The sequence below is a fragment of the Perognathus longimembris genome, chromosome 1 (assembly GCF_023159225.1).
Source record: "Perognathus longimembris pacificus isolate PPM17 chromosome 1, ASM2315922v1, whole genome shotgun sequence".
In the NCBI taxonomy this organism is placed as follows: domain Eukaryota; kingdom Metazoa; phylum Chordata; class Mammalia; order Rodentia; family Heteromyidae; genus Perognathus; species Perognathus longimembris.
This window is the reverse complement of record NC_063161.1, coordinates 98,617,014-98,631,437: the sequence shown is the minus strand read 5'-3', so window position 1 is coordinate 98,631,437 and position 14,424 is coordinate 98,617,014. Positions and strand designations below refer to the sequence as shown.

The 14,424-nt window shown below is 41.5% G+C and overlaps 1 protein-coding gene across 3 annotated transcripts in view; it reads right to left on the bottom strand.

The window, feature by feature from the left end:
• Positions 1-14,424, bottom strand: part of Dock8 (dedicator of cytokinesis 8) — a 181,205-nt gene that overhangs the window by 125,502 nt on the left and 41,279 nt on the right. For 2 of the 3 annotated variants that reach the window (XM_048332994.1, XM_048333003.1), the window contains exons 3-4: positions 4,989-5,164; positions 2,490-2,561 (exon numbers count right to left, since the gene is read on the bottom strand). In XM_048332994.1, coding sequence (XP_048188951.1) covers positions 2,490-2,561; positions 4,989-5,164 — 248 coding nt within the window. Of the gene's footprint in view, positions 1-2,489; positions 2,562-4,988; positions 5,165-14,289; positions 14,379-14,424 lie in introns of all 3 variants that reach the window. The other variant, XM_048333012.1, reaches the window with a different exon arrangement.

The window sequence follows — 14,424 nt, the reverse complement described above, 5'->3', positions numbered from 1 at the left end:
TTTGTTTTTTTTGCCAGTCCTGGGGCTTGAACTCAGGGCCTGAGTACTGGCCCTGGCTTCTTTTTGCTCAAGGCTAGCACTCTGCCACTTGAGCCACAGCACCACTTCTGGCTTTTTCTATATATATGGTGCTGAGGAATAGAACCCAGGGCTTCATGTATATGAGGCGAGCACTTTACCACTAGGCTATATTCCCAGCCCTGGAATCCTGTATTTCTATTCCACAGAAAGTACCCTTCTTTAATGTTGTATGATATGTCATAACATTATAATAAAACACAGTTTCGTGAGTTATTTCTCTGTGCCAAGATAGAAATCCTATATTTCTATCTTCTGCTTTTAAAGTGTAATTATAATGTATCATTATTGAAATACAGTTCTGTGATTTTGACAAATGCATATGGTTATCTAACTGTCACTATAACATTATAATCAAGGCATAGCATGGTTCTAGAAGCCCTCAAAATTCTCTCAAGTTCTTCTGGAGCAAAATAATTTCTCCAAACCCAGAACACTGGAAAACACTGACCCGTTTTCTGTTCCTATAACTTTACCTTTTCCAGAATGTCAGGTAAATGGAACTGTGCAAGGTAGTTCTGTAAATACTGTGAAATTAAATTGTTTTGATTTTATGTCCCTATCATTTCTAGAATTTCTGCAGCCGGGTATTCTAAAAGGAGTCTTTTTTCTTCTTTAATATTCCAGGGATAATGCATTACCTTGAGCAATGCAAAATAGTCTCAAAATAGAAAATAAATCTGAAAAACAAATTTAGCAAAATGGATCTTTCTATTTATCATTCCTTCTCAGATGTTTTTGGAGCATTAATATACAGAGAGGACCTCTAAGTATAACATTTAAAAGCCTAAGAACAGTTTGTTCTGAAATTTTTTACCTAATACCAGTAAAGAATGATCTGACATAGATGCCTGGTAAGCTTGTCTTGTATTAGGACAAAAGATAAATTGGCACCTAACTTCCTCTTACTAACTTTTCTAAGTGATGCTTTCTCTCCCCTCCCAGCTAATAAAGTACTATTCATACTGACATCAGTCTGAAAAAAAGATCAGCACAAATGACACACTTTTCAGGAGCTGAGTAAAACCCAATTTCCAAAGTCTCATCATTTATTTATCCCAGAGAACAGTAACTTTGCTGAAAAGAGGAGATACGAGGCTTTCGGACTTCCAGATGCGATGTCTTGTCAAAGATTCTCTGATGTGTCTCTAGTGTATGAATCCTGTCCTAATTAGCAGACAGCTCCCATCTTATTGTTCAGTACACCTGCACATGAACACACATGCTCACACATACACACACATGTGCATACACACCCATCCACATGCCTGCATACACATACTAGTTGAGAATTTCAGTGTTCAGATGTGCTGTTACAAGTCAGCAGTATGGAGACTATGTACATACAAAATAATCTCACAAGCCCAGGAAAGAAAGGTTCTGGGACTTGAACTCAGGGACCTGGGTACTGTTCCTGAGCTTTTAAACTCAAGGCTAGTGTTCTTCCACTTGAGCCACAGCTCCACTTCTGGCTTTTTTTGGTAGATAATTGAAAATAAGAGTCTCATGTAGTTTCCTGCCAGGGGTCAGCTTTGAACTGTGATCCTCAGATCTCAGCTTCCTGAGCAGCTAGGATTACAGGCATGAGCCACTGGCACCTGGCTTAGAAAGTCTCTTTTAAAGGGAGAGTTAAACCATAATTTATTTCTGGGACACTAATCTTAATGACACCTTTGAATCAGAGACCAAGGTCCAATTCATTAATCCCTTTCACTAGGAATTCAACAGAATAAAACAAGAAAGCTCTTTATTAAAAAAACAAAACAAAAACAACACACCATTATATTACATATAAAACAAGGCAGCCAGCCACTAGTAGCTCATGCCTATGATCCTAGCTACCCAGGAGAGCTTGAGATCTGAGGATCAAATCTGAAGGCAGCCTAGGCAGAAAAGTCTAAGAGATGGTTATCTCCAACTAATCAGCAAAAAGCCAGCAGTGGAGGTATGGCTCAACTGGGAGAAACACTAGCCTTGAACAGACTGAGTTCAAGCCCCAGTACCAACAAAAAAAACCCAAAGCTCAGGAAATGAACAGAAATCTGCAGAGACAGCTCAATGCATACCTAGCATGTGATGGCTCTGCCCTCCATCGCCGGTACTGCCCAAACAAACAGAACACTGACATAAATGACAGGCTTTAAATAATACTATGACATCAACATTGGCCCATCCATCACAACAAATGCACCATTAAGGCAGTAAGATGTTAACATAGGAAGTAGCTGTAAGGTGGGGGTGGGGTGGGGAGAGAACAGATAAGATAGCTTAGTACTTCCTACTCCATTTTCCTGAAAGCCTAAAACTGTCCAAAAACTATATTAATGTGTGTGTGGGGGGGGAACAGGAGAAGTCTAATGATTTACAAATTATATGTGCATTGAAAGGGGTAGAGGGGGAAAGCAACTTACTTCCGGTTCACAATCAGCCATTCCCGAATGTATGTCTGAATACAGTCCCTGACGTGAGGGTCCAGTTCAACCCTAATTAGATGGGAAAGGAGACAAAAAATACCAACATGTTAGCACCAGACCAAGGCAACCAGGCGTGCGTTATGATGGTGTCAAATCTGTGTCAAGGAGAATGTAAAGATGCTCTTTGCTCTTTGTAGCCAGAGTCTGAAGAATTCCTGAGGTGATAAAGATTTCTTCTTTGACAAGACAAACATGTTAGCACTTTATGCTTTGTGAGATTTCATTATTATAGAGAATTGTTAAGTGATACCTAATCCCTGAAGGCAGGAAAGACACCAAGACAGGGCAGAACTAGCTGTAATTCAATACCAACCCCAGAGAAAAAGTACAAATACGCATGCCTAGCAGAGGTAATGCCTTGTGCATTTATAACTTTGTTAGGACATGTATGTTCTCCTTTTAGAAAACCAAAAAGCAGTGCTGTCTTGAGCTAACTGAATGACTGAAGGACTGCAGACTTGGGTCTGGTTACTGGTCATTAATTCTCAGGGGTGCTGTTAATACTCACTTAAAAATTTACCATAGGTGCCGGGTGCTGGTGGCTCATACCTGTAATCCCAGTTACTCAGGAGAGGATCTCAATTCAAAGCCAGCCAGGGTAGGAAAGTCTGTTAGACCCATAAAAATCTCATTTAGAGACCCGTGATGGAGATTAAATTACTTTGTGACTGGATGAGCATCTGGCATGCAATAAGAAGTATATGTGTGTTTATTATATACTAGGTGCTAATATAGCCACTTTCCATGTGTTTGTTCAGTTAATTCCTCATCAGCCCTGGAGGGCAGGCACTACTTTTGTTTTTTTTTGCAGAAGAACAGCATGGTGGGAATTATGCTCCAATTCCCACTGTGCATGGAAGGATGGGGCCTCATCAATAGGGCCCAGGTTTAAAACACTACCCTAGCTAAGCAAGAGGCCTAGGTGTTCCCCTGAGTACTTGTAGTCATGGTGATGAGGCTCCCTCCACTCCCTTCCCTGTTCTGCTCATACAGAATGCTTTGGCATGAAAGCCATCAGACAGTTGATAAGCTACCTCTAAATTTTAGCACCAAGACATAATCATACTCCCCCCAAACCAGTCTTGGAGGTGTGTGGAATTGCCTCTTCATGGTAACTATTTGGAAGAGATTTCCCCCCACTCTCATAAAATTCTGGCCATATTTGAAGATGATAAATTGCACACAAAGAAATCAAATGAAATGGCTTTCTACCAAAGGTGAAATTTCTGTGTGTTCCCTACAGTGCAGTCACATAAGGGACCAATGACAGGGAAGGAAAGTTCTTAAGGGCAACAATCACTTGTTTTCTAGGAAACAAGTACTCCTGAAACATGAGATTTGTACCAATGGCTAGCTCCCCCCTGAAGATGAGAACTGACTGAGCAAGGGAGCTAAGGGACCATGATCACCATTGTCTCCTTAAACCATGAGGAAATAAGATTCCAAATGGAGCCTGGCACTTCTGAGTAACAAGGGTAGAGGCTGTGGTTGTCTCTGTCTTTGCTTTAGGTGTTGTTTTTATGATCTATGGGTTTCCCCTCTGCTTTACTCCTGGACCAAAGTTTCTGGAAGATCAGAGATCTTCCTTTCTTGTCATTTTATCTCAGCATCCAGCATATAATAGGTGTTCAGAAAATGCTCAGGAGCTTGTTTCTAACTTGATCCTGTCTCCTGTGTGGAAATAATGGAAGTGCTTCTGAATGGAGATGCTTCAGTGATTATTATGAAAACTCTTGTTTTGCTTTTTTTTTTTTTTTTTTTTTTTTTACAAATAGAAGAACATTTTTCACAATGAGGCTTCCTAAGGTCATGTGACTCACCCAAAGTCACTGAATTGGCACCTGGGTAGTCTGGCTGCAGCATGTTTAGTCTCTTCAGCTTTAAAAGAATGTGTTCCCTTTGGGCACTGGTAGCTCATGCCTGTAATCCTAGCTATGTAGGAGACTGAGATCTGAGGATGTGGTTTGAAGCCAGCCTAGGCAGGGAAATCCCTGAGACTGTTAATCTCCAATTAACTACCAGGAAGCCAGAAGCAGAACTATAGTTCAAGTGTAAGCAATAGCCTTGACAAGAAAGCTCAGAGACAGTGCCTAGGTCCTGAGTTCAAGCCCCAGGACTGGCATAAACAAACAAGCAAACAAACAAATAGTGGGTTCCCTCTTTGCCTACTACATCTTCTGAACTGGCTTAATCCTTACAAGGTTTTCCAAAGCACTAGGTAAAACTCATTTATCTTGATCCCCAGTGTCACCGAAAACAAACAAAATGCTGTCCATATGCAGGTCACAGTACTATGTATTGTCTTGTGTTATTGTAATGTATGGAGTCATTTTAGGGTTTCTTTTTAAAAGAAGTTTAGCATGAAGGCATCTACCCCCTTCCCAATAACAGTCACAGTAATCACAACTGCATTGATAATTTAAGGAAATGATTTACCCTTCCTCAGGCAGAGAGGGCTGCAGGGTCCGACAATCCTTGGGCGTGAATGCAACATCCAAGTCATCATCGGTGAAGTCTCCCAGCTCCTGGACCAGCTCCACATCCAGGCTGTTCAAGTGTGTCATCAGAAGCCCTTCAAAGTCCACCGGCTCCACAGGATCATAAAACGGAGGCTGGAGGGTTAGGGAGAGATCAGTCTGTGCCACTTCGTGGGGGTGCATGCAGAGCAACCAGAGGTATTTGCCTTGCCCTCCCTTTCAACTGAGTGCCTCCCTCCTAGCCTACAGCAAAGTGACTCTGGAGAAGCTGTCAAACTCAGACACGGTGATGGAAGGAAAGCAAGAAATGCAGCAACAGAAAGTCAAGTCATAACATGATGAGTAATTAAGATCACACCCCAAGGCAGAATCCTCTATGCTTAATTGCAGCTTGATGAGGAATCCTTAGGAGATCCAAGATGAGATCACGAGGCTTTGTGGCATTTTTGTAATTTCTCCTGCAAAAACTCTCTCAGGCCATGTTTTGTTTACCCCAACACAGCAAAATAGAGGATGGAGTCAATTTTCCAGAAATTCAGACAAATTCAATGCTCCTTTGGCACACGGGTGCAGTTTCAGTGTTTCCTTTGGCCTGAGTTTCCTTCTGCATTGGAAAAGCCAACACTCGAGACATACTTGGAATCCACAGTGACTTAGAAGCTACTGGTGGGCTGGAAGAAATTTTCACTGGACTGCAGCTAAGGGATTGAATTCAGGACCATCTGCTGAGTGCTCTTATGGCTAAATTTACTCACCTTGCAAACATACTGCCTTGTTTATTTTCTCCTTCCATGGAGCAAGAAGGAAGGAATACAGAAAGGATGCAAGGATATAAAATTGAAACAATATCGTTTTTTAAAGATGGGGCAACACTTAGTCCTCAATTAAACCACACATCCTTTTTTTTTTGGCCAGTCCTGGGCCTTGGACTCAGGGCCTGAGCACTGTCCCTGGCTTCTTCCCGCTCAAGGCTAGCACTCCGCCACTTGAGCCACAGCGCCACTTCTGGCCATTTTTCTGTATATGTGGTGCTGGGGAATCGAACCTAGGGCCTCGTGTATCCGAGGCAGGCACTCTTGCCACTAGGCTATCTCCCCAGCCCCACACATCCTTTTTTATCTGTGAAATCCAAAGATTTAGAAACCACTGTCCTAAGGAATAAGATAATCCCTTAGGTTAAGTAGATCAAGTAGATCTGTACAGTAATAACAATATTACAGTAGCAGCAGCAGCAGCATAATAATAATACTAGTAGCCAGGCATGGGTGGCTTAGGAGGCTGAGATTGAAGACAGCCCAGGCAGATGAATCTGAGAGCTCTTATTTCCAATAAGGCAGCAAAAGCAAGACGTGGAGGTATGGTTCAAGTAATGAGTGCTGGCCATGATAAAAAAAAAAAAAAGCCAAGTGAGAGAACAAGGCCCTGAGTTCAAGCCCCATATATTAGAGTTTGGACACACACACACACACACACACACAGGGGCTCTATGAGGTGTTCATTTATGGTAGGCCATTACTAATGGCCTCTACCACAGCCCAAATTACCAACAAAACAAGAACCCCAACTCTTGAGTGCATTGCTGTGCTCTGAGAGAAGGCAGATATGAATGAAGGATGAGCTAACAAATAGTTTTTTCCATTGCCCCACATACAGATCTATAAGGGCTTCAAGTAGGAAAAAAACGAACAAAAATGCAATTGAAGTGGCAGTAGCACTCAGAGATTAGATAATGGGAATAAGGCTAGCCTGTTCCCTGACCATCTTTGCTGTTCCTAGTAGAGACAGAAAGATGAACAATGGGGGAGGGGGTGGCAGAAGCTGTGCATAGGCCATCTATACCCTACTTCCTGTTTAGGTTCTTGAAGGTGATGAACACAGGCAATTATAAAGGGGACAGAGGAGAAGTACAAAGGGGAGCTCCAGAAGTAGAGAGCAAAGCACCTCCCATTTGTTCCAGGTGGTATGAGAAAGGTCAGAGAAGTTTCCCTTGGTTCTGATGGGGATGGGAAGTCAGCTGAGGAGAGAACAGCCGTGCTCACAGAGGCACCTCAGGATGAGGCACCAGGTCTCTGCAGGGCTAAAGGAACCACAGATGAGTCTCAGTCGGAACCAGGTACAGACTGAATTTGCAAACGGATGCTGGTGAGCCCTGCTCTACAGAACAATGGGCATTCTCTATTCACAGAGTGTTTAAACCTGCAATGGATACCTATAGAAGACCAAGATGCCCCCAGGTACACGTCCCAGCCCTGCTCAACTACCATTCGGAGGCAAGTTGACATTGAAATAATTTCTATACGAAACTGTGAGCCAGGTTTTTTGTTTTTGTTTTTGCTCAAGGCTAGCACTCTGCCAACTTGAGCCACAGCACCACTTCTGGCCTTTTCTATATATGTGGTGCTGAGGAATCAAACCTAGGGCTTCATGTATACCAGCCAAGCACTATTGCCACTAGGCCATATTCCCAGCCCAGGAAACTGTGAGAACTGCAGTTTTATCCTCAATCTTATTGCTATAAAGTCCTTAGTTACAAAAGTAACAACTATTGAGCATGTACTGCATGTTCTATGGACACTATAGACATTGTATCATTCACCCTTTCTAAAACCTTTCTAGAACTCTAAGATATAAGCATTCTTAACTAACCTCATTTTACACACAAAAGGCCCAGGGACTTCATAGTTTGCCCAGGATTACGTGCCTAGGAAATAGCCCATTCAGATTTCAAATTTAATAATCTTGTTCTAAACACTTAACATTTTTATTACTTTCTTTCCTTTCTATTATTTTCTCTTATAGGCCTTTCAAGGAATCTGTATTCCTTCCTTCCTTCCTTCCTTCCTTCCTTCCTTCCTTCCTTCCTTCCTTCCTCCCTTCCTCCTTTCCTCCCTTCCTCTCTTCTTTTCCTTCCTCCTTTCCTCTCTCCCTCCCTCCCTCCCTCTCTCTCCCTCTCTCTCTTTCTCTCTCTCTCTTTCTTTCTTTCTTTCTTTCTTTCTTTCTTTCTTTCTTTCTTTCTTTCTTTCTTTCTTTCTTTCTTTCTTTTTTTTTTTGCCAGTCCTGGGCCTTGGACTCAGGGCTCTGTATTCCTTCCTTCCTTCCTTCCTTCCTTCCTTCCTTCCTTCCTTCCTTCCTTCCTTCCTCCCTTCCTCCTTTCCTCCCTTCCTCTCTCTTTTCCTTCCTCCTTTCCTCTCTCCCTCCCTCCCTCCCTCTCTCTCCCTCTCTCTCTCTTTCTCTCTCTCTTTCTTTCTTTCTTTTCTTTCTTTCTTTCTTTCTTTCTTTCTTTCTTTCTTTCTTTCGTTCGTTCGTTCTTTCTTTCTTTCTTTCTTTCTTTCTTTCTTTCTTTCTTTTTTTTTTGCCAGTCCTGGGCCTTGGACTCAGGGCCTGAGCACTGTCCCTGGCTTCTTCCCGCTCAAGGCTAGCACTCTGCCACTTGAGCCACAGCGCCGCTTCTGGCCGTTTTCTGTATATGTGGTGCTGGGGAATCAAACCTAGGGCCTCGCGTATCCGAGGCAGGCACTCTTGCCGCTAGGCTATATCCCCAGCCCCTCTTTCTTTCTTTCTTTCTTTCTTTCTTTCTTTCTTTCTTTCTTTCTTTCTTTCTTTCTTTCTTTCTCTTCTTTCTTTCTTTCTTTCTCTCTTTCTTTGTCTGTCCTGGGGCTTGAACTCAGGGGCTGGACTCTATCCCTGAGACTCTCTTGCTCAAGGCTAGAGTTCTACCACTTGAGCCACAGTGCCACTTTCAGCTTTTTCTGTTTATGTGGTACTGAGGAATTGAACCCAGGGCTTCATGCATGCTAGGCAAGCACTCTACCACTAAGCCACATTCCCTGCTGGAATCTGTATTTCTTGAGGCAATGAAAACACAAGGCAACTGTGTTTGAAAAACATGTCAAAAATGCATTCAACACTCCCCACAAATTCTGTTGTGAATGTTTCATGAGATTATCTGCTCAAAAACATAAGTAAATGATAAACATATATGAGTTATAAAGAATGTCGATTTCTCAAGCAGAAGCACTGGAAATATGCACTTACGAATTACACTGAAGCCTAGTTTTATAGCAAGAGAGTATGAGCTGCATGTAAATAGACATTTCAAAGAAAAATGACATTTGTGTACAAATATCAGGAAAAAAAGTTCAGTTTCAGCCAAAGTATAATACTTACCATGTTGCTGGAATTGACGGCTACAAATAGTGAAAATAACCAGGCTCTAACAGCATTTCTTATCTACAGAACCAGTTGCTCAAAGACCAAAAGCAAAGAATGGCCCACTCTTTCTGTCAGCCATTATTTGCTGAGCATCTACTATTTGCAATCACTGAGTGGGCTTTGGGACACAAGGGAGGTCCAGTAGGGTGTCCTAATGGAGCTATGTGCTGGTCAACCATGAAATGAGATTTTGACCTTTTCACATATAAATAACACCTCCTTTGAGGAGTACATTGACAAAAAGCTGAGTGCCAGGACTCGAGCCTGTAATTTAAGTGACTCATTAGACTAAAATCTGGAGAATTATGGGTTGAAGCAAGTCTATGCAACAACAACAACAACAAATTCCACCAAACTCCATCTCCAATTAACCAACAAAAAGCCAGACCAAAGGAAGGCTCAAATGGTGCCATGTTAGTTATAAGCAAGAAGGCCAAGAACATAAGGACCTGAGTTCAAACTCTGATATTTGTGTGTGCCCATACACACAAATGCACATACACAACACAATCAGGCTTTACCTATATGATGTGTTTTGAGATGGGTTAACTTGGTTGGGCCAAACAGCATTACCTTAAATACCAGACAGGGTGGAGTTTTCAGAAATTTTCTCTTGCAAGAGCTAGAGGAGAGAGAGTGAGAGGCTACAGCAACTTTGTGGCATATGTATACCTTTTATGTAAGTACACTGCAACACTAACTCCAGTGCTGCTTTGATCATTAAAGTTTCTCATCTAGGATAGGGAGTATCCAGCCTGCAGGCTGTATAAGGCCCGGGAATCATTTGCTATGTGACAGAACAGACATATATGCTTCTCATGGGCTTCCCAAATGCCTACACTGATACTGCCCAAGAATGATGCTATGAATAGCAATAACCTTTGGCAGAAAAAAATAAAAAGGATTCCTCATTCCTGCATCTGTTTTAGGTTAGCCATAAGATAGCCATAGGGGTCAGGTGTGGTGGTACACACCCACAATTCAGCTATTTAGGAGGCAGAGCCTGGCAAACTGCAGGCCAGCCCAGGCAAAACGCTGGCCCTTCTACCTGTCACAGTCTGCACTCACCTATCTGCCTATGCCTATTTCAGTATGCTGAAATAAAGACAGACTCTTTGTTATCTGATCTAAATGAAACAATATTCTCTTGCTTCCAGCAATAGCAGGCTCCCATCCATGTCTCTGAAGACACTAGCATGGCATCATGGACCTCAGTCTGTATTTGCCAAAACTGAGTGGATCTCCCTGTTTTAGAATCTTAAAAACAAGATGCCTGCTCTTCACGCAGAGAATCTGCCATTCGTTCCTTTTATCTTCCATTGAGAATGTGTGTGAAAAACCACAGACATCTCTGCTTCCACCACTTTCCTCCAGTGTGTACTCCACTTCCTTGGATGGTGAACTATAAATGAACAATAGACTCAGAGGATGAAAAGAGAGGGCCATATTTATCAAGCAATTCACCAGTTATCCCTAGCTGTAAAAGAAAAAAGGGTTCTGGATTTCACAGATACCTATTTACCTAGCAAAAATGCATGCGTCTAAGGTATGAGGCTTCTTTTGAATATAAGTGTTTGAGATACAAACATGTCAGGTAACCATGGCATTCTGGTATATTTCCAGGATGTGGCTTTTTACATCCTTTCCTTCATTCAGCCATTACAGCCTGACTGATTCATTCCATTCATTTAAAAACTTCTCTATTTTTTTAATCGCCATACTTTCTTCTGTAAAAATATAGCTTAAAGTTCTTAACACTTATTGCCTCAGACCATAGATTCCAAAGCTTTCTTTTGTCTTATATCTCACTGCCTTTTCTAATCTCCATACCCCTAAAATATGTGTAGCATTTTACAGTTCCATTCTAACAGACATATGGAACATTCAGTTGTCTGCATACATAGATGGCTGGTTTGGGAAGGTCATCTGTCAATTTGTTCATCTGGCTGTGGTAACCTAGCAGATCAGAGCCAGTGATTGAGTCTTCACCCAAGAATACTGACTTGCCAGAGCACCCTTCCCCTCTGGCCTTGGTCACAAAGGGCTCAGAAAAGAAGTGTGAAAAGGACCCCGGCTGGTCTATCATCACATCTAGAAAATTGTTAATGACGGATTCTCTTCAGATTCACATTTGAAGTAATTTTACAGTATTTTTTCTAGCTTGAAAATATATGTGCACACCATCCTCATGCCTTACATGTACAATTAGTGTTGAAAATGTTTTATATTTTTTGGATGACATGCAATCATTGTAAAAATTAAAGTTATACATGTAAATCAAGTTTAAAAAAAAAGAGGACTGGGAATGTGACTTAGCGGTAGAGTGCTTGCCTAGCATGCATGAAGCCCTGGATTTGATTCCTCAGTACCACATAAACAGAAAAAGCTGGAAGTGGGGCTGTGGTTCAAGTGGTAAAGTGAGCCTTGAGCACTGAGAGGCTCAGAGACAGAGCCCAAGCTCTGAGTTCAAGCCCCAGGACTGACAAAAGGAGAGAGGAGGGGAGGGAATGAGAGGGGAGGGAAGAAGCCAGGCTCTGGTGACTCCTGCCTGTAATCCTAGCTACTCAGGATGCTGAGATCTGAGGATCCGGTTCAAAGCCAGTCCAAGCAAGAAAGTCCAAGAGACTCTTATCTCCGATAAACTACTCAGAAAAAGCCTGAAGTAGAGGTGTGGCTCAAGTGGTAGAGCACTAACCTTGAGCAAAAGAAGCTTAGTGACAGTGCCCAAGCACTGTTAAAGGCCTAGGATGGACAAAAAAGGAAAACAAAACAAGACCCCAATAAAATGAAAAAGAGAAGGCCAAAGTCATGCATACTCTCTCCCTCTTACTTATCAGATACATGACAAAAGCCACTAGACCCACACCGGATGTAGCGCTGAGCACACAGAACAAGAGTAGCACATTTTACCGTTATGCATATCCATTTCCCTATTTGGTGTGTTTATTCCTACTTGCGAATTTTGAGATGCTTCTCAATCTGGGACACTGGCCTTCCCGGATCATTAAAATACTGCAGCTTGGTCCTTATCCCCTGGAATTATTGTGTGATTAGCATCTGGGTGGTTCTAATGTACAACCAGTGCTGAGAAGCCTTCCTCTCTTAACCTACCCTGTCTTTTCCACCTAGCCTTTGACTCCAACCACTGTGTATCTTTCTCTCTCTGAATACTTACCAGGTTTGGAGCCAGGATAGGTCATGTGTATTATGTGACCTCCCAAATAAATCCTAAAGTCTTTCAAAATTCATGTCATCTCCTACTTTCCAGATGAATTCCTTTCCAGATAGAGGCCTTTAGAGACCTACCCAATTCAAAACCTCACTTAATTTCCCAGGGAGGCTGCATCACATTAGCCACTATTTGCACGTGATATATTAAATAACTCTGCCTTGACCCTAACAAGGATGTCATTGGTTGCCATTTTTGCACAAGAAAACACAGGAATCTTCAGAGAGATTAAATAACTTATCCCATGTTCTGCAGCTAGGAAGTGGAAGTTATCCTTCACTCAGGCCTTTCCAACTCCAACACAAAAATGACAACAATAAAGTTGTAATTGATTGAATTTTAAATAACTTGAACTGAACACTTTTTTGTTGTTGTTTTTAGTCGTGTGCTTGAACTCAGGGCCTGGTCATTGTTTCTGAGCTTTATTGCTCAAGGCTAGTGCTCTACCACTTTGAGCCTCAGTGCTACTTCTGGTTTTCTGATGGTCAGAGATAAGAATCACATGGACTTTCCTACACAAGCAGGCTTCAAACCAGGATTATCAGAATGCAGCCTTCTGAGTAGCTAATATTACAGGCACAAGCCAATATTTCTTTTTTAAATCAAACAAATCTGTACAAACATATGAGGTGGTAGAAGTAGCAATTACATAAAAGCCAGGAATGATATACATTATTTATTTTTGTGTGTACTAGGGCTTGAACTCAGAGCCTGGGTTCTATCCCTGAGCTTTTTTTTTGCTCAAGGCTAGTGCTCTAACATTTGCGCCACAGTGCCACTTGGCTTTTTTTTTTTTTTTTTTTTTGAGATTAGCAGTCTCATTAGACTAGCCTTGAACCACAATCCTCAGATCACAGTCTCCTTAATAGCTGGGCATGAGTGACCAGGGCTTGGCTGGAATAATGTATTTTAAAGCGTATACATATGCAAGTCGAATGAAGATTCAATGGTCACAGGTAGAACAAATGATTGCGGCAAGATAACATTTTTGCTACTTCCTTTAAACCTTCTCTTACAATATGGGAAGCAGAGCCACTGGCTAATCCAGCTTTGCAGCTACTACAGTAACCCACCCAAAACTTCCTGAGGAGGCAACCAACTACTAAAGAAAATACAATATTAAGCACATTTTTCTTTTGAGACTTTATATTTAAAAGGGATTTCTCCCATAAAAAAAGTTAAGGGTACAGCATGAAAGTGAAAGCTGGTGAGGAGACAAGGGGTTAATGTTTATGTGCTAAGCTTCCTTAAAGTCACTTAGTAGAGATGTCCAAATCATATCTCAAGAGAGCTACTATAGAAAGATGTCAACTTAATTTATAAAAGCAGCAAAGCACCAGAATTCCTTGTCATTGTTTAAAAAATTAAAAGTATACCGAAGTCACTTTTCAACTAGATTTTGCATATTTTGGATTGCACCCTGAGTCAGAAATCGAATCAAACTATTGAAACAAATATACATTATCATCAATTTAAACCAATAAGCATTTAGTATAATTTACTATGGTTTAAAGTTTACTTAACCTATCTGAGAATAGCACGAAGCACTTGAAGAGTGTGTGTGTGTGTGTGTGTGTGTGTGTGTGTGTGTGTGTTATTTGTAACCTGAAGTTTTAAAGCACACAGGGTAAGTTCAAGTACAAAGGGTGAGCTAGCAAGCCACTGTAGTCATAAGTAGATTTTTTTCAGAGAAATGTCATCCCGAGTTTCTCTCCAAGTAGAAGGTGCCATATACTTTTAAGTACTACTATTTCATTGAATGCCACAACATATAAATTACCCTTCTGAAATAACGATAAATTATACCAGTAAAACATACCTTAAAGAATACACAGTGACACTGGCATGCAAACTTTACCGGAGACAAGATGGCGGTCACAGGAAATGGAGGGGAAGGTTACAACATTTCTAAGAGCAGAAGTGGTTTTGAAGTCATAAGTAGAAACAAAAAAGA